Genomic DNA, 19,715 nt, shown 5'->3' with positions numbered 1-19,715 from the left:
CATCTCAAAAAAGATATACTGGCATTAAAAAAGGTTCAGAAAAGGGCAACTAAAATGATTAGGGGTTTGGAATGGGTCCCGTATGAGGAGAGATTAAAGAGGCTAGGACTTTTCAGCTTGGAAAAGAGGAGACTAAGGGGGGATGTGATAGAGGTATATAAAATCATGAGTGGTGTGGAGAAAGTGAATAAGGAAAAGTTATTTACTTGTGCCCATAATACAAGAACTAGGGGCCACCAAATGAAATTAATGGGCAGCAGGTTTAAAACAAATAAAAGGAAGTTCTTCTTCACTCAGCGCACAGTTAACCTGTGGAACTCCTTGCCTGAGGAGGTTGTGAAGGCTAGGACTATAACAGGGTTTAAAAGAGAACTCGATAAATTCATGGAGGTTAAGTCCATTAATGGCTATTAGCCAGGTGGGTAAGGAATGGTGTCCCTAGCCTCTGTTTGTCAGAGGGTGGAGATGGATGGCAGGAGAGAGATCACTTGATCATTACATGTTAGGTTCACTCCCTCTGGGGCACCTGGCATTGGCCACTGTCGGTAGACAGGATACTGGGCTGGATGGATCTTTGGTCTGACCCAGTATGGCCATTCTTATGTTCACTAGAGCAGCTTGAAAACTGGGAGAGGGGGGAAATCATGAAAAATGTCAGTTGTTTCCAATTCACAAGCTTTGAAATTACCCATTTTTTATTTTCTTACAAATTTTCATTTTTTAATAATAAAATTGATTGCAAATGTTATAGAAACCATGAGACAATGATTACCAATTTATTTGTTTGCCAATTTACAAGAGTTTTTAATGAACGAAATCTTCTTGTAATCACTTTGATAACACTTGATAAAATGTGTATAAAAACGTTGACAATTAAAATAAAAGGTTTTCACAAAATTTTCATTAAAAAAGAAAAAGGTTTTTTGATGAAAAAACTTTTCCTTTGAAAAATTTCAACCATTTCTAATGCTCATCTTTAAGACCACTGCCTTTTTCTGCTCATTGGCTCTCTTCTTTCTCCGTCCTGCTTTCTTTCTCTCTGCTTTTCCTGTCTTTGTGTCTCTCCTACTTTCTCTTCTCTGCATTTCTCTCCCTTCAACAACTCCCAGTTTCCTCTATATGTTTCTCTCACTCCCTTTCCCATTCTATCTGCTAAAATGATCAGCAATGAAACAGTTAATATTCACTGAACTAGTTAATGCTGACATTTAAAGTGTCATCATTAAGCTTTAGGGTCAGCATCCCCATGAGATGAATAAGATATGAGGGAGTTCATACCTTTCAGAGCCATTGTTGCAATGATTTATACTTGCTTCAAACTTGGAAGGTTAACTTTGCAAGTAAGAGGGACAGAAACATTTTGTTTTAAATAAAAGTTTAAATTCTCCAGAATCTGAGTATCCCATGCAGGTCACATAATTACATCAAACAGAGCAGGGGATTGACTCCACTGAACTAAGTCTAGGGGAATGAAAAAATAGGAAAATTTGTGGTTGTCTACCTGAAAAATTTCCTCTCTCTAAAGGATAGGTCCACAGATCCTGTGTCTGTAGCTGAAGTGGGCAGAATCAAAGCCGATTGGACAGCTGACGAGGGACTAGTCCCCAACTTCTGGAAGACCCCTGACTTTGGAGATACATCTAAAACTAGTTCCTCCAGACTGTAAAACAAAACACAAATCTCTTATGCTGCATCAGCCGCTTTCAATACTGATATTCAACAAGAGAATATTATGAATATTAAGAAAAATTTAACTACTGCAGAGAACTTTAACCATAAGTTACAGATCTCCCTTTTCCAGGTAGGGCTGGATCTATGGACCTATTCCTTCAAAGAAGGGAACATTTTTCAGGTAAGCAACCACAAATTGTCCTGTTCTCTCTTAGGGCTAGGTCTACAGATCCTTAGTGTGGGACTGTCTTAGAAATGACAAAATTCCTAGAGAGAGAACAAAATAAAGTCACTGAGAGAAATCACCACAGCATGCAGGACCTGCCTGCCGAAGCAACGGCTGAAGACTGACTATCTATCTTGTAAAATTTGGTAAATGTATGCAGATTTAATTGTAAGGGTCTTACCCTTTCTCAGCCCATGGTACCACTACCACTCATATTAAGTGAGCTCTGATGCCCATCGGAGGACTGAGTCCTTTTGTTTATACTCCTCAGCAATGCACCAGCATATCCACCATGAGACTGATGATTCAGATTTCTTAGCACCTCTTATTCTTGGATGAAATGAGACCACGAAGGCTGTTGTTTTTCTTATGCTCTCAGTTCTTTCAAGATAAAACATTAAGGCTCACCTTACATCCAGCAAATACCAGTCATTCTCCTTTGAGAAGTTTGTGGACAAAAGTGAGAAGTTTGTGGACAAAAAGAAGGCCATGGCGTGTGCTGAAAACATCAAAGCATCCCTGGCTGCACTGGCTATGGATACAGAAGCCACTGAGATTTTCTTTAAGTCTGAACCTTACTGTAACGATTTCTTAGCCTTTTTTGGCAGTGTGGCTGTCAAACTGTCAGTCCAAGCTAGTACTGCTCTTGCAAAACATGTTTCCATAACAGAACCATCAGACAGGAAGATGCATCCTCAAACATATAGTACAGTGATATTTCCATTCTGCAGTCATTGGGTTCTTTCAGGGAAAAAGTCCCCTTCCATTGGGACAGCAGTGTCTTTGATTCGTGCTGAAACTACCCTGTCCACTTTGGGAAGAGAGACAAAATCTGCTTTGCTGTGCACATTGTAGAATTTTTTGGCATGCTTGGACAATCTCATAGACTTCGCTGGTGTTTCCCAGTTGACCACAATTACTTTTTCCAAAAAGGCATGAAGGGGAATGTGTGGTTCAGACTTTGAAAATACTTTGTTGTAATTTATGTACAAATCCTCTATTCTTATTCCTTAGAATCTTTTCTAATGGGCTCATCCTCATCACCTTTCATAATATTGTCTCAAATTATTCAGTTGGAAAAAGATCCTCTTGCTTCACTTAGTCGTCCTGTGAAGAACATCCTGACTTTCCTCTTGACTTCTTTTTTTCCCTCTCTTGGACTTAGACTGAATGGGTTTCCTAGTCTTCTTTTTCTTTGGTGATGCCCATGAAGATGAGGATGAAATTGAATTAAATGATGATGGTGAAGAAAAGACACACCACAATTCTATTTAATTCCTTTTTATTATGTTTTTCTTTCCATGTATGAAAACTTTGTGAGCAGAACCTTTAGCTCTGGGGCTCTCTGGTGATGTCAGAGGTACTGCGGCTATACCCAGAACATGCCAGTTTTCTCCTACATTTTGGAGGTAATTTCCTGAACATTTTAAAACTTGTTTAAATATTACTCCTTAGAGGAGTTGGAGATTGGGAACCTGAGTCAGATGAGGAGTCCTGAGAACCTCTTCTGCTAACAGACGTCTCTCTATCTTTGCCCTTTTGAGAGTGGACATTGGCCGCCCATCCCTGATCAAAGGGCAACAGGGAAGCTTGGCAACACCTCAGGTGACAGAGCAGCCCTTTTTAGGATTGTACTGTTCTCCCTTTGTAAGGGAAGGGGCTAGAAAAGGTGCCTCAAACATTGCCTGCCCAAATTAAATCTGGCCAGTTTACCGCGACTGGTGGATCATCCTCAACATGGTCAAAAACCAAAGATAATTAAAAAAGCACTAAAGATTGTTGCTTGGAACATCAAGCCTATGATAGACAAAAACAACACCTCTCGATCTGAAAGAAGAACAGCTCTCCTTTCAAAAGAGCTAGCCCGGTATGACATTGACATTGCAGCGCGCAGTGAAACTAGATTGGCAGACGAGGGCATTGTTACAGAACCGGCTGTGGGTTTGTAACGATACGGCCTCTGGCAGGACACAACTGAGAGTATCAATTCAGGACAAATTGCTTAGAGCAGGGCAGTCCCAGCCCAAAGCTGGGTGTCCTTTATTGCTCAGGCACACCAAACCAGCCAAACAGAGAGGACTTCGGTTTTACCTCACTGGCTTACCAGAAGTCATACAAGCAATTCCTTTAGACACTCCAGTTTCCCAGTATCGCCACCAGCACTGCTCCTTATGGGGATGAATGGTTATGAAAACCAATACCCCAGTAAAAGAAAAAAGGTTCTCCCAATCCCAAAGGACCCAGACCCAGGTCAATATACCAGTCAGATCTTACCCACAAATCACGCTGTTGCCAATCCTTTAGAATCTAAAATCTAAAGTTTATTCATAAAAAGAAATATAGATGAGAGTTAAAATTGGTTGAACGGAATCAATTACATACAGTAATGGCAAAGTTATTGGTTCAGGCTTGTAGCAGTGATGGAATAAACTGCAAGCTCAAATCAAGTCTCTGGAGTACATCCATAGCTTGGATGGGCCATTCAGTCCTTTGTTCAGAGCTTCAGTTTGTAGCAAAGTTCCTACAGAGGTAAGAAGCAGGATTGAAGACAAAATGGAGATGATTCAGCTGCCTTTTATAGTCCTTTTGCCATGTGGCTTGTGCTTCCTTTGTTCCAAACACAAGCTAACCAGCATATAGCATGGAAAAACCATAGAGTTCTGTCCATAGGCATGTCCCTGCATGCCTTGCTGGGTCACAAGGGGTATCTGCCTTCTCTCAATGGGTCAGTTGTATAGCTGATGGTCCTTAATGGGCCATCAAGCAGGCTAGGCAGTGCTGACGCCAAACCATGTGGGATATCACCCAGAAGCACAGCACAAGTTTGAAATACACACAGTATAGAGCCAATACTTATAACCATAAATACAAAAATAATACATGCATACAGAAAGCATAATCACAACCAGCAAATCATAACCTTTTCATGGACACCCCACCTGACCTCCTTTGTACAAGATCTGGTGCCACCATATGACCTTGGTTGCAACAATGATCTATATGGTCACAGTTCATATCAATAACATCACAGGGTTACACCTTCTTTTGGAAGGGAAAAGAACCACACAAAGATAGACTCCATGGAGTGGGAATTGCCATCAAGACCAAACTCTTGCAACGTCTTGAAGACTTTCCAATAGGCATTAACAAAATACTCATGAAACTCTGGTTGCCACTAAATAAGTTGCGATTTGCTACCATCATCAGTGCATATGCGCCCACCTTTACAAGCCCTGACGATGCTAAGGAATGGTTCTATTCTGATGTCGACTTTCTCATCAAATCAATACCACAAAGTGACAAACTAATCATCCTAGGAGATTTCAGTGCAAGAGTACCTAAAGATAACAACTGGCAAGGTGTCACTGGGAAAAATGGCATTGGAAAAATGAACAAAAATGGTCTCCTACTCCCAAGCAAGTGTGCAGAACATAGCCTGACAATTACAAATACCGTCTTCAGACAGGCAGACAAATATAAAACTACATGGATGAACCCCAGATCCAAACAATGGCATCTAATAGATTACATCGTTGTCCGACAATGTGACATAGGGATACCAGGGTCATCAGAGCCATGCATGGAGCAGAATGTTGGACGAATCATTAGGTCAAATACTGAATCTACACGTTGTACCCACATGCCTGAAACACCCCAAAACAATCAAGATGTCCCCTGATAATTGTTAAACTAAACCATGCATCCTATCGAGACAAGCTACAAAGTGCACTAGAAACCAACCTTGGTGATAACCCTGTCTCATGGGAGGAATTCAGAGACACAGTACAAAACAACAAAAACTGCAACTGATGTCCTTGGTCACCGTGACTAGTTTGATTAAAATGATGAGGAAATCACAGTACCCCTGAAAGAAAAAAATGAGGCTTTCCAAATCTGGCAAAATGATATTCAGTTCACCTCAAAGAGAGACAGATTTAAACACCTGCAAAGCACGGCACAAAGACAACTACACTTGATACAAGATAAATGGTGGGAGAAGGTAGCAGAAGACACTCAAATGTATGCAGAAACAAATGAAAAAGAAATTCTTGGATTCCTTGAAGCTACTACATGGACTTTCAAAAGTGGGCACAGGTTCGCTTATGATGGCTGATGGCAGGACAGTCATCAAAGACAAACATGGTATGGAACAGAGATGGGTTGAACATTTCAGCCAACTACTGAACAGACCATCGTCAATTGAAACAAGTGCTATTAATCAGATACCTCAAAAGCCTATTCAGCACCACCTTGTCTCACCACCCTCTCTTGAACAAATAGAAAAGCCAATCAGTTTGATCAGCTCAGGAAAGTCCTTGGGCAGACATGGAATACTGGCAGAAATATATAAATCTGCGGGTCCAAAGGCGGTAACTAACATTCCAGAAGATCCTTACTGACATCTGGGAAATGCCAGATGACTTCAACAAAGAAATGCCACAAGACTTCAAAGATGCCACAATTGTTCCTTTATTTAAAAATGAAGGCAGCAAATTGGTCTGTGATAACTACTGTGGGATATCTCTCCTATCTGTTGCTGGAAAAATCTTTGCTCGTGTCCTCCTGAACCGACTGATTTAATCTGTCTCAGAAGCCAATCTACCTGAGACTCAGTGCAGATTCGGACCTGGTCATAGCACCATAGACATGAATTTCAGTATCAGGCAAATACAAGAAAAATGCATCAAATAAAACATGAATGTGTTTAGTGTTTTCACTGATCCGACAAAAGCATTTGATACAGTCAATAGAGAAGGATTATGGATGATCCTCAGCAAACTTGGTTGCCACCAAAACTGGTAAAGATCATTTGTTTATTTCATAAAGGATGCAAGGTCAGGTACTTTTTTATGGAGAGCTCACTGACTCATTTCCCATTTCAAACGGAGTCAAACAAGGCTGTGTCCTTGCCCCTGTAGTGTTCAATCTCTTCTTCACGCAAGTTCTCAACCATGCTACAAATGGGCTCAACAGAGGCATATACATCAGATACAGACACAACAGCTCAGCCTTCAATCTTACAAGGCTTAAAGCAAAAACAAAAGTAACAGAACTACTAATAAGAGAAGCACTCTTTGAGGATGATTGTGCCCTCTAGTGCACACAGAGAGAGATCTCCAATGCATCGTAGATCGCTTCGCTGAAGCATCACAATTGTGTGGCCTCAAAATCAGCCTGGAGAAAACTGTGGTGTTGCACCAATCATCTTCACTGCTCCGTGCCATATCCCCTAGCATATCCATTAGTGGAATCCAGCTAAAACAACTTGACAGTTTTGCCTATCTCGGCAGCAACATCTCCAATAACGGATCTCTTGACAAAGAGATCATGAACAGGATAGAGAAAGCTTCTCAATCATTAGAAAAGCTACGTAACTAAGTCCTGAAATCCCACAACATAACCCTCTCAACAAAAATAAAACTTTTATAATGCTTTTGTGCTCATATCCCTCCTCTACAGCTGTGAGACCTGGACACCATACAAATGGCATATCAAACAGCTAGGAGGCCTTCCATATGCGATCTCTGCACACCAGTATGGGGATCCGCAGGACAAAATTACCAACCTGAAAGTTCTCCAAAAGTCAAATGACATAAGCATCGATGCTGATTAAAAACCCAACTACGCTGGGTTGGACACATCATTAGGATGCCTGAATATCAACTCTCCAGAAAAATTTTCTGTGGGGAATTGACACAAGGACACTGGAATTAAGGCTGCCCCAGAATGCATTACAGAGACAGCATCAAGAACTGCATACACCTTGGTGCAATAAACCCAGATGATCTTGAGAAGGCTGCATTAAATAGATCAGCATGGCAACACACAGCACTCAGAGCTTTTCAAGCCTTTGAAAAGTACAGAAATAATCTCTTGTTAGCTGCAAGGGAAAAGCATCATACCACTGCTATAGCTACCAAGATGCAAACCACTGATTTTGTTTGCCTGATCTGCTCACAAGCATGCGCATCATGCTTTGGACATCAGAGTCACTCAAGAATCCACAAAAAGAGATAACATGAAAACATCATTGTCGAACCAACTGACTACACACACACATACAGCTATTTCTAGATATTCCATGGCCAGGAGATTATTTTATATGCTGATAACCTCTTGTATATGTGTGCTCTTTCTCTCTCTAACCTTCAATCCTTCATGTGCTGAATAAGCTCAAGGAGTTAGAGAGATAATTTTGTTCTATAATCATCATTTGGTACCATAAATTTCCAAAGCAGATGACACATTACATGCCCCCAAAGTGATCAGTTTTAGACAAACCAGAAATAACACAGGAAGAGTCAGAGGTGGGTGGGACAATGGTTATAAGTGAATCTAGGCGCCTTGGCTAAATGTTCCTTTCTTTAAATAAACCTAAATAAAATAATATAAGACATATTAGACTGTGTGTGAAGTTTGTGATTGCTGTTGTTTGTTTTTTTTTATCTGAGAAGTTGGCAGGGCAAAAGAGAAGATGTATGTAATATATACAATATTAGAGAAAATTACAATATCATTGTTAAAAAGTGGATGTAAATTTTCTGTATCAGTGCTTCATGGTTATTCAGTTTGTGATACAATGCTCGTATCCATAAGCTAATCTGTCAGTCTCAAGAAGCAGAAATTGCAAACTCACTGTCACATTTGAATCTTTCACAATGCAGCAAAATCCACCAGCTAGCAACAAAATTAGCGAACTGTGACTAGAAGCATACTGCAGCTGATGCTGCCATCATTATTTGGACTGGCTGCCTGCTGTGCGGCTATTATTTTAGGATCTCATCATTGGTTTCTTAAGGAAGCCCCACTCCTACACACACAAATCAGGAGTAAGATTTAAAAGCTCCTTTCAAGACAAAAAGGAGCAATAATATTTGAGAGAGGCAACAAAAGAGAGCAGTCATCAGAATAGGCTTGCACTGGGAAGACAATACAAACAGAACAGGAAGGAATGACAATAGATGGAAATGTTCCTCTGAAAGATTAATCTGATGAGGAGCGCTAAGTGAAGTGTACTGAACATCAGCTTGGGTGAAGGCAGGAGAATAAGCCATACAACATCATTTGAAGTTACACGGGCTAGATGGTAGATTTTCTGTCTTGGCAGGGGGTTACACTAGATGACCCTAGTAGTCCCTTCTAACCCTGTGGTTCTATGATTCTGACTTTAAGATTAACAGTCTCACAGTCATATTCAAATGTTTATAATCAAAATTTTAGTGCTTTATGGACAAAGGATGTACAGTATATTAAAAGCAGCACCCTACCAACATAGTTCCATTCAAATCAGTGGTGTACTATAGAACTGATATGGCCTTTGAGTGTGTAATATCATGTATACCAGCTGACGTTACATCTAGTACTGCTCTCTACCCACATTAATAAGCCCTATACTTTGCAAAACTGGATACTACAACAAATGGCAAGGATCACAAATCAGGAATACATCAACAAATAGTCTCCAATTTTAAAAGTAAGAATTTGTTAACTTAGAACAATAAGAAATGCAGAAATAAAAATACCAGGTTTGTGTATAATGCAGATACATTTAATAATAAGTGAGTGAGGCACTATGTACTGAGATGCAGCCAAGTGTAATTTCTAAGGACCTACGTAAACACAGTCTCAATATATAAATTGTTATTAGACATCCTTGAGTATCTGTGCATTGTACATAAACATGTATTATTAGAGATCACGATGTGGGAATATGCTGCCGCCTCTTCTTTCAATAAGGAAATCAAACCCCTTCCTTGTTTTATCATTTTTAAGGTTATTTCTCATAACATTTTAGCAGTGGTGATCCCTGCCTCTTTTGTAAAGCCCCCCTTTTTTCACAAGATCTTGGAATTTGTTCTTTTTACCACAATTTTAAATTTTCTTCCCATTTTTTTTTTAATATCCTTGGCTTGCTGCCACTATTAACTACTGTAGGAGTATGTATAAGCTTGTATGACTTACAAGTTTGCTAACATATAGTGTTTTATTAATAGCTGGCAACATGTATGACATCACTAAGCACAGCGGGGCCATGGTGTGCTGGAGGCTACTACCCAGCTAGCACTTGTTTAGTCACATCTGCGATACAGACATATCCTCTGCTTTTATCCTGACCCTGCCTGTGTATTTCATCCTGTTAAAATAATGCAGGGGGCTGGACTAGATGACATCTGGGATCTCAATGCCCTTTTCAGCCATACATTTCTACGATTGCAGGCCAGCAGAGTCTGACCAGTTCAGAGGAAGGTGCCCTGGCTTTGGAGGGATGTTTTCCTGGTGGAGATGGAAGGTTTTGTAGCATATGTCTGAGGAGGGGGGATTTGAATGGTAATTTTACACCTCTCTCTGATCCTCCTGTCACTTAGCATAGGTCAATAAAACCGCTGCAGCAGACCCCTGTCTGACTCGAGCTGCGAGGCTATAACATTACAATGTGGATGTTTGCACTTGGGCTGGAGCCTGGCCTCTGGGAAGACCCAGAGCAGAGCCTGAACCTCTCTGCACTGCAATTGTGTAGCCCCTGGAGCTGGAACCAGCCTAGAGGGGCCAGGCACAGGTGTTTAATTGCAGCCTAAACATACTCTCTGAGCTCAGCTAGCCGGGGCATGGGCTAGTGAGGCCAGGCGAGGGCTGCCCATGGCCCCAGGGCTGCACTACACCTCACAGTCTTTAAGGCCTTTGTTTTCACCGCACCCCAGGGCGCGGAGGTGCGGTTAGGCCATCGGAGGTCCGGAGCTGAGGCCCAGAGATGCCCATCTCCTACTGCTGTCAATGGGAGTTAGGGGCCTAAGTACCTTTGAGGACTGGAGCCAACCCGACCTGCCCACAGGCACACCTGGGGCCGGGGCACTCGCCCGCCTGCGGGGCCTACAGCTCCCAGAGCCGTGACCACCGACCCTGGGCTCCCGCCTTTCACTGACACCTCTGCGGCTCCTCCGCCGTTGCGCCCGTGGGACTGGGGCGCGGCGCCTCAGGGTGTGGAAGGGAGGCGGGGCCCGGGCTCTCCGGGTGCGGCGGGGATGAAGAGCGGACATGGCGGCGCTCGGTGGCGTCTCCTCGCTGCGCTCCTGCCTGCTGCGCCTGGGGAGAGGGCGACCCCGGCCCGCCGGCTACAGCAGCAGCTGCTCCCCGCGCAGAGCCGCCAGGTACGAGCCCCTCCGGGGGTGGGGGAAGGTCATTTCCCTCCCGCTTCAGCCGGCGTGGAGCTCGGCCCCGCGGGAGCCGCCTCCCGGGCGGGGAGCTGGGGCTGGATGCGCGAGCCCCTTGGCTGCCCTTCCCGCCAGCGGCTGGGGGCGGCGGTTAACGGCTGGAATTCGATGCTAACGGCTCCTCCGCGAACGTTCGGGGCGGGGGGCGGCAGCGCGCGCGCGCGCGGCGGGGCTCGGCCCCCCGGGGCAGGCCCGGCGTCAGGGAGCAGTTCTTCCCCGGCACCACTATGCGCATTCAGCCCTTCCTGGGCGGTGGCGGCGGCGGCGGGGGCTTTAAGACCACGTGACCCCAGGTGTGACGTTGAGCACCCCAGTGAGATGCCCAGCTCCCATGTTTGGGTGTCGAAATGGGTGCCTGCCCTGCCAGACAGCCCCTAATACCAGCCAGCAGGGCTCTGACTGCGCCCTGGGTTAGAGCCGGTGGCCAAGCCCAGGTGTGCAAAAATCCTTAGCCAGGCCCGGGAAATCCTGAGATTCTGCCTGAAAATCATGAGATTTTTTTTCTTTCCGAAATAATGCAGGTCTGTCTCTTTGCCTTCTGGGTCTCGAGGATTCCCTCGCACCTCCTTCTCTAGCCTTGCTCTGCAACTAGGGGGGGCTGCTTGTTTTTTTTATCCATTAAAATGGGTTCTCAGACTGGGGATCGGGACCTCTCGTGAGGTTATTACATGGTGGGTCGTGAGCTGTCAGCCTCCACCCCCAAACCCCGCTTTCCTTCAGCATTTATAATGGTGTTAAATATATAAAAAAGTGGTTTTAATTTATAAGAGTGGGGGGTCCGCACTCAGAGGTTTGCTAGGTGAAAGGGGTCACCAGTACAAAAGTCTGAGAACCACTGCACTAAAAGCTGAGATTTGCATGAACTCCTCTGACTCCAGCAGGTGGAGCTTTAAACAAAACTACAAACATTGTCAGACGTGCAATGAAATCATAAGAGTTGCCAATGTGCCCGACTGAGAGCTAAAATGTAGAGTCTGGGCACCTATGTAAGCACCTACGTTTGGCAGTTGGGCTCCCTGATTAATCTCTCCATACAGTCTCTGGATAGGCCTATACTACAGGGACTGTATTGGCATAGCCACATCACAGTAGCTGTGCTGGCATAACCCAACTGTGTAGACACAGCCTACAGTGACAGAAGAGTTTTTCCATTGGTGTAGCAACAGCACCTTCCCAAATGGCGGTAGCTAGGTCAACAGATGCATTTTTCTCTTGACCAGGCTGTGTCCACATTGGGAATTCTATTGGCATAGCTATCCAGTGTGGATTTTTCATAGTCCTCACAGAAGTAGCTATGTTGATCTAAATTTTAAATGTAGACCAGCGTCACAAGCCATTCAGACAGATTGAATGAGGGAGATAGAATTGCAAAATATTTATTCTGAAAATGGACTTGTTAATGGATTTATTGAAACCTAAGAAAATCCTTAATGCCCAGAAACAAACACCGTAAACATGTTTTGAACCTTAATTGCCCCCGGGAGGGGTACTTGGAAATTTATTTGTATTTTTAAAAGCTTTTATTTGACCAAGAGCCCCTTTTTGCTACCATTTGTTCTGGGTCCAGAATTGCTTCTGTGTTAATAGCCCACAATCTAATATTTTCACTTTGTTAAAGAGTATTCTTCTTTATACAAAGACAATATAATATTGTGGCACTTGTTTGTCCTTTTGTATGTATTACGAAAAAAAGAAATGAAAGATATTGTAGATGGATACATTGTGTTTTAGTATCGTTTGTTCAAGAACTTCGTACAAAAAAGGACTAAATATTTTTTGTGGGAAGTTTGTTCAATATATCACAGAAGCCTTGTGAAGTCTCCCACCTCAATCGTGTAACATATAATTTAATGTGCTCGCCTGCTGGTTTGCTAACTTAATGCATAAGTACTCTTGGTACCATGGTATGACAATTCTTTGCTCTTGTTGGATATGGAAGAGGCCCTTAACAGAGACCCTTTTTTATCTAGAGTCTGTTCCGAGATAAATATTAGTAACACTGGACTTTAAGTACATCATATGAAAAATATCCTACATGGATGCAATGCTATTTTCTCTTCACTAATTCTAAAAGGAAACAATCTGCCAGCACTACTGTGACAACATTAAGTAAATGTCCACCCGAATAGCTCTTCTTTCATTGTTCTAGAAAATAGTGGAGAGAACTGATCCCATTGTTCCTGAGATGGATGTTGAAAAACATTGCCTTTTTGTATGACTAGCTTTTTGGATATGTGGTGCTTTTTGCTGTTATCATTTTCCAGATCCGCCAAAAATAATTGCTTCTATGATAATGAATTCAGCAAATCACATGGTTTTGAGTGTATTGATCTTAGGGGCATTGGGATGTCAGAGATTGAAAGGGACAGGATGTAATGGACTATGTGATCTCCTGGGTTTGTAGTATTTCTAAAATTGATGCTAGGCAACTTTATCTTTGTTATATTTTATCAGTTACTGCATTTATTAAGAAGAATTATTCTCTCTATGTCCTATAGTAAATTTATACAAGCTTTAGAAATATAAAACCAGATTATTTCCCTGCTGGGCTTTCTCAGAGCTCAGTTACTGGGGCTTTGTCTATATAGGGAAAAAACATGTGGTATAACCTAAGGTGAGGGTTTAAACTGATAGTTAAACGAGTATAATTGCCCTGTGTAGACATTCTTATTCTGGCATAAGAGTATCTTTTTTGGTTTAATTTATGTTGCTTGGGAAGGAGTTTATGCTAAACTGGAAAAAAACCACTCTTATACTGGAATAAGAACATCCACATAGGGAGGTTACACTGATAAAACTATGTTAAATATAGCTGGCTGAACTTGCCCGTGTAAACAAGGTCTGAGCAAAAAGGTTTTTCTTCAACTGTTACTCTCATCGACTTGTTCAGTGAACAGAAGTGCAATCTCATGTTTGTTTTTCTGAAGTACTGATATTTTGTTTTCTGACTTAGTAGTTTAATACATATATAAATTTTGCTTTATTTGGAGTAAGTTGTCTAGATTTTGACCTGAGTAGGCAAGTGGGGGGTGAGGGGGGGGAGAGGGGGAAAGGTTTAAGCTAGGCTTTTTTATGCTTTAAAATTGTTGAAATTCCATTCCTTGATGAAAAGTTGCATAAACTGTTCTCACCAATATCATAATTCACAATAGAAGGAAAGTAGTTTGAGAGTATCGCGGTGCCAGAGGGAGAGATGGCAAAATATTAGAATTTTCAGTTTGTTTTTCTCTTTCAACAATACCTTCTAGACAGAATCAATTATGATTAAATGGACAATTGAAATAATTTACAGGAGTTTGCCAGTCCAAATGCCGAACATGCAAGTATTTGCCTGCTGTTATAAAAGAGAGTTCAAATAGTTGCCTCAGTTACATAGGGAATCCCTGGATCGTTGGCTTTCTTCAGAAGCATAAGTTAGAGATGTCTCATGCAAAACAATCATCCTATTTGAATTCAGAAAATCTCAATTTTTTTTAGTAGCAGTCTATGCTTGTTTTACTTTGAGAATTTATGTCCCTGATGGTCTCTTGAATTAGGAAATGAACTTATTTGGAATGTTTTTGTATTAGGCCCACTAATACAAGACAGAGCAACCGTGTGTGTGTGTTACTACTTCTATATATCTTTCATAGTGTATTTGTCACCACCTCCTTTAAAGTATGTTAAAACTCGTTTTAGCATTAATAGCAGTTACAGAATTTAAGAGAATGTACTCTAAGCTTCTGTGGATAGCTAGTGAGCAAATAAATAGTTGAAACCCTCATATTTAAGGTGAAAAATAGAATTTACATTACATGATCTTTGCTTTCAATGTAACTGGTATTTTACACTTCTTTAGAATGTTTGCTGCAGATGTGAAAGAATATAGATTAATCTTAAAGAGAGAAATGCACAAGATAGAAAACATTTACTTTGGAAGGAGTATATTTTTGCCTTGGCATTATCTTCTGATTTTTATATCCACATGGACTCCCGGGAACTGGTTTTCAATTTCTGCACATACAACTGTAGTTCCAAATAATAATTTTCAGCAAGTTGGTAGATATTAGCAGGAGGCTTTGAAGCGATAGTAAAAATTTGCAGTTTAGGTATGGTGAAAAAAAAATCTCATAATTAGAATTTCCAGAATGTTCTACTGATAAGTGATATATTTCTTAATATAACATAATTCATGCAAAACAGTGCCATGAAGAAGTAGAATCAGGTTGTGAATGGCGTGATGTTGAGTTGTGGGACAAGGCTGGGGTGGATACAAGGCAGTGTGTTTATTCTTATTGGTTTCTCTTTTCTCTTCTAGGACCAGCAGAGAGAAGAGATTCCATCTTCCAGAATTCACCACTGTCTGCTTTCCCCCATATGCCCCCTAGACCTGTTTTTTTTTTTTTTTATCATTAAAGGGACACTGCCAAGTAATATTTTAAAATAATCCTTAATATTAATTTTACCCTAAATTGTGTTTAATTGCACTTAATCTTAATCTTCTTAATCTTCTTAGAAGTCTAAACATCTGTAGCTATATTTTTCTTATATCTTGAATCATCAACAATTTTCATGTTATTTTAGTGTCTTATTGTCATGCCAAAACATCTTCCTGTCTGTAGACATGTACTTGATTGACGTTACTTTGGGGAAGTAATTTAAGTGTTGCTCTAGTAGAGAAGGTGCACAATACTGGTTTTAGGAGACTTGAAGAAATATTACTTCCTCTAAATACATTTATTGTTTGATCAAATAATCAGCTTAAAAATTAATTCAAAGGACAGTACTCATCATACATCAATTTAAAATTGGTCAAAAGTTTGAATCTAAAAACCTTGACGGTGTCCCTTTTTAAAACTCGTTATAAATGTCTTTGTAATTGAAAATATCAGATTACATTTTGCATTGGTAATTTTTAACCTTTGTAGGTGTAATTGCACAAGAAATTGGGTGATGGTTTTGTATTGAATATATAGAGTGGTTAGCCTCTCCCTCTCCAAAAAAAAATCATACTGATCACTGTCACAACAAAACGTGGGCAATTTATTTTACTTAAGTAGAAAAATCTAATTATAATAACCATTTATTATTGGTATTGTGCTTTATAAAGTTATCCTACAAATGAAGAATAATTTATTATTCTACTGCACTAATACTTGACATGCACAAGTTTATTCCTTTTTTAAATGTTGAAATAAATAAATTTTGTTGATGTTATACCTAAAAAAAAAAAAACCTCCATTGTATATCTACTATAGTAGTCTCAGGAGTTCTTATTTGTGTAACTGAGATGTTTCAACACACGTGGCAAATATGGCTAATTGTGAAAATATATTAATATATTCTGTCAATGGTTTTTTTTTTTAATAAAACATGATAAAAAGAATAAGTGTTTATGAATAGCCCCAAAGCATTTAATATCTGTACTTCTTGAAGAATGAATATAATAATGTTAAAAATCAATATGATAGCCTATGCATAACTATTCTTTCTTTGTCCTTACCTTGACCTGAAATAATTTAAACACAAGTGGAAATTGGGCAAAATTTTTGCGGGCTGTTTTGCCAGTAAAGGAAGAAGATGAAGTAGTCTGCAAGAAAAAAGAGGCAGCCTGTGATTATTTTGACAAGACTGTACACTTAGTATATATGAAGAGGAGGCAAGCCCCCAAATCTATTTTATTTATCTTTTCTCCTTCTGGAAAGAGGTTTCTTCATGTTGTTGTATTTCCAGAGAACAACTATAGGCACAGCAAACAGTGAACTTCTGCACCAAACACTGATTTGTGCCACAGAACTATCTACATTTTGGCTCCTGGTGTGTCACCTCGTGTATCTTTTTCATTTTATAACTGGCTCAGTGGATTAGGGAGGCATTTTTAATAGTCTGGGAATAATATGGTAGTTGTGATGTTAGATTGCTGAATGAGTAAAATGTTGTTAATCTTTGCTCTTCAGGGAATTTGTATTGATGACAGTTGTGCTAAGGTTTTGTAAACTATAATATGGCTAAGGCTAAAGAACATAAAAAATGCAATATATTAAGGTAGTGTTAAAACTCTAATGTTAAAGCCAGGCAAGCAAACATTTTCAAGACTGGAGAGTGTAGCTATGATCTCAAAGGTACGCTATTGTGTGGTACGATAACTCCCAGAGTTCTCCTTGGCATAGATGGACATACATAAATAATACAGTAAAAATAAGATGGTTGGATCCCATGGATCATGCTAAAGACAAGAGGTGAAATCCTGGCCACTTTGAAATCAATGGTAAAACTCCCATTGCCTTCAAAAGGGGCCAAGATTTCACATGATGGGTTTGATTCATTACTTCAATGAGTCTTGAGTGAGGAAAGGGTTCACAATCAGATCCAGAGGGAGTAATCAATAATAGCTTCATTGGCAATTCAGAGTTCTATCATCCTAAGTAATACACAGATAACTAAAGCTTAGTGTCCTTAGTGGCAAAGATTAATAATTAGCAAAATTATCCAACAAATTGGGTATTCACCCACGAAAGCTTATGCTCCAATACGTCTGTTCGTCTATAAGGTGCCACAGGACTCTTTGCCACTTTTACAGATCCAGACTAACATGGTTACCCCTCTGATACTTGACAAAATAAAACTCTTATTCCTTTTATGTAGCCAGTTTCAAACTGAGAGTTTCCTTTAAAATAGAGTTGCATACCAAACAGCTATGATCTGTTTCTGCAGAAGTACTCAGTGAGAAGTACTTAAGTGAGCTGTGTGTAGTGTTATAGTTCACTTGCATTTTCCTTGGTACAAATAATATTTTAAATAAAATATTGTTATTAGCTAACAGTTACCTAGTTTACAAAGTGCAATTTACGAAGTCACATATCTTTTCTGATAAAGATGAGTTTCATCTCTAAAACTGCTAATAAAATAATTCCAGCATCCTTAAAGTAATTTTAATTTATAAATTAAAGAATACATGGAAGAACCAATTTGGGGACAAACAGGAATTTTTGATCATTTTAAAAATTTAATCCCCTACATATAAATAATCATCCTAGCATATAATGCTCTTTATACCCCAGTAAGACACTGGTTTTCCGGTAATCCTTTTATTTATTTTTTTTCAAACTTGATTAAGGGGCTTTCTGCAATTACATTGGGGGGTTAAAAATTCAAAACACTTGAATAACCTCTAAAATGGAAAATATTCTCTATGTATTTAACCCAGGCAGAAAAATTTGGTGTGTCAGCTCACTTAGGACTTATTTTACATGCCTGACCACAATATATTCTATATTAGCCTTACCATCTTGGTAAAGGTGAGAGAGAAGATTCAGTGTATGGGTGTTACATTTTCTTTAAAAAATGTGCAAGACTGCTTTAGTGCATGCTTTTGTTTGTTTTCTACACATGTCCATGTGTCTCTTTATTTTGGTTGCTGAGTTTAAGCAGACCCATCCAGCTTTAGCAATTTTGGATAGACTGGCAAAACTATTTATTTTCCTACCCCTCCAAAAGGTATCCATTTACAAAGGGACCAGCCTAAGGATTTTGGGAAGATTTAGCAAGATTGGGTTTGTTTTTGAAGGGAGGTGATAACTACATCTTAACAGGCTCTTTTTACATACAAAGTGTGCCTTTAATGCCTCCCTCCCCCACTAGTCTTATCTTCAATTTATAGAGGCCTATCATAGATAAGGCCATCACTACTGTTTGAGTTTTCATCTTCTTTGGACTTTTATCCAGCAGAAGTAATATGCCTGAAACTGGGCATGGCATTCCAGGTGGGCTTTGCCATGGCCTTCTACAATGGTATAATTTTTCTTGTTTTGCTTACGTTTATTTACATCTTTTGATGTAGCCTGGAATCCTTTTGACCTTCTGTGCTTTAGCTGAACACATTGTGTCCATTTTCATATTAGTGCTAACTTGAAACCTTCCTTTCATTGCCAGTATATTGCAGTACTCTACCCTGCATGTTATAGTTTTTGTATTATAGTTTTTAAACAATCCATCTCAGCTCTTAAATTTGCTCATATTAAAATCCAACATCTGTTTAATAGTTTGCTCCCTTAATGTGTTTAGGTCTTCTTGAATATGATCTCTGTTGCTTAAAGCATTGATGATGATTTGAATGTCAGTGATTTCAGCAAAATGCACCACTAGGCAGGAACAGCCCTCCATTAGGTTGTTAAAATAAATTGAAAAAGCTACATTCTCCTGTGAGCTGTTACCATTTACAATTAGCTCTTGCTTATGCTCGTCTGATTTGCTTTATATTATATTTAGAAGGAACACTAAGTAGGTACAGGTATATCATATTGTCTAAGAAATTTGTTACCTCTCAATACATTGGCACAATACATTGGCATAAAGTTTGTTCTTGACCAAGGTTAATGCACTATATTGATCTGTTGCATTTTTTATTTGGCACTTCATGCTCTAAACCATATTAGTTTATACCACCAATTTCAGCTTGATGGATGTTAGAGTCCTAAATATTTTGTTGTCTGTAAGCCTTGAGTGATGACAGCTCTTTTAGACCTATGCCATGGAGCTGGCGTTACTCTTTAAGGATACAAGCTTGCACTTAGATGTTTTAGAAGGTTAGACTGTATATGTAGAATTAAGAAAATTAGTCCCTTGATAAT

The 19,715-nt window shown here is 40.0% G+C and overlaps 1 protein-coding gene across 1 annotated transcript in view; it reads left to right on the top strand.

Annotated features, from left to right (window-relative positions):
• The first annotated feature begins 10,930 nt into the window (after positions 1-10,930).
• The window catches only part of MTHFD2L (methylenetetrahydrofolate dehydrogenase (NADP+ dependent) 2 like), a 58,887-nt gene continuing 50,102 nt past the window's right edge, over positions 10,931-19,715 (top strand). Inside the window, exons 1-2 of the mRNA XM_077814744.1 lie at positions 10,931-11,043; positions 13,371-13,478. Of these exons, the coding sequence (XP_077670870.1) occupies positions 10,931-11,043; positions 13,371-13,478 (221 nt within the window). The remainder of the gene's footprint in view (positions 11,044-13,370; positions 13,479-19,715) is intronic.

The sequence above is a fragment of the Eretmochelys imbricata genome, chromosome 4, assembly GCF_965152235.1.
Source record: "Eretmochelys imbricata isolate rEreImb1 chromosome 4, rEreImb1.hap1, whole genome shotgun sequence".
NCBI lineage: Eukaryota > Metazoa > Chordata > Testudines > Cheloniidae > Eretmochelys > Eretmochelys imbricata.
This window is presented reverse-complemented; position numbering and strand designations above follow the sequence as displayed.